The 954-nt window shown below is 44.0% G+C and overlaps 1 protein-coding gene across 1 annotated transcript; it reads left to right on the top strand.

The window, feature by feature from the left end:
• Positions 1-55: 55 nt before the first annotated feature.
• PV06_11418 (uncharacterized protein) lies at positions 56-388 on the top strand (the record flags this gene model as incomplete). Its single annotated transcript, XM_016413088.1, has 1 exon — positions 56-388. The coding sequence occupies one exon, from the start codon at positions 56-58 to the stop codon at positions 386-388; it is 333 nt and encodes a 110-aa protein (XP_016256536.1).
• Between the last annotated feature and the right edge of the window lie 566 nt (positions 389-954).

The raw sequence follows: 954 nt of genomic DNA on the forward strand, positions 1-954 counted from the left end.
ATTCTCCGTCCCATATTCGAGTCAATTCCTAGCGATTGAAAACATTGGGTACATCATGCTTCAAGAAACCCTCGTTTCGCCTCTAGGTAGGAGTTTTATTAGAGACGCTCGTGCTGCACAGCGCCCAATTCTTTCCTGGTCTGTCGATAATGAAAAAGGTTTGGACTGGTGTGTAAGGAGGGAGCTTGATGGAGTGGTAACGGACAACCCTAAGAAGCTCTTGGAGTTGCGGGAAAGTTCTGTCAAGTCAGGGCGACCGCTAGTATGGTCGGTCAGGCGAATAGCCAGCCTCCTGCGTATCAACATGATTATATGGGTTTTTAATTTCATCTTTGGAAGGAAGTATGGATTTGGCTTGGATCAACGATACACGACCAAAAGTCACTAAGCGGCGTTTGCCTCATAGCTAGTGAATTCATGCGGTTGGAAACTTTAAAGCAGTTGAATATTTACCTATTCCCAGACATAAGAGTCATGCTTAGTTCAAACATTTGCATTCATAGATATGAAAATGGGATTATACTTTCAATTTCTCACAAGGCTATCACCAAACAACGACTGAGGAAGTAGAATGAGACAGGGAAACGTGGCCCCATATTTTCCAATCCGAGCAGCACCACCTAACGCAGATCATAAGACAGTTAGCCGTGGTTATACATTGCGTGAATACCGCATTTGGTGACCGACAAGGCGGCCGGCAATCAGTAAAAAGATATGAAGTATTTAAAGTAAACAACATTCCATTGCATATTAGAGTTGTCCCCTGCTCAATGGAAGAGATCCAATAGGTGTGTGGACATTACTCAACAAAGTGCTAGCTCACATGACCTATATGACAACCTTCCACTCGATCGGATCGATTTCCTGCCCTGTCATAAAGGTGATACTGCGCCTTAGCATTACTTCTAAAGCAACCATTTCGGTCTCGTCCCGGGGTGCGTAGATAATTAAGTA

Source organism: Exophiala oligosperma, assembly GCF_000835515.1.
Source record: "Exophiala oligosperma strain CBS 72588 unplaced genomic scaffold supercont1.31, whole genome shotgun sequence".
Classification (NCBI taxonomy): Eukaryota; Fungi; Ascomycota; class Eurotiomycetes; order Chaetothyriales; family Herpotrichiellaceae; genus Exophiala; species Exophiala oligosperma.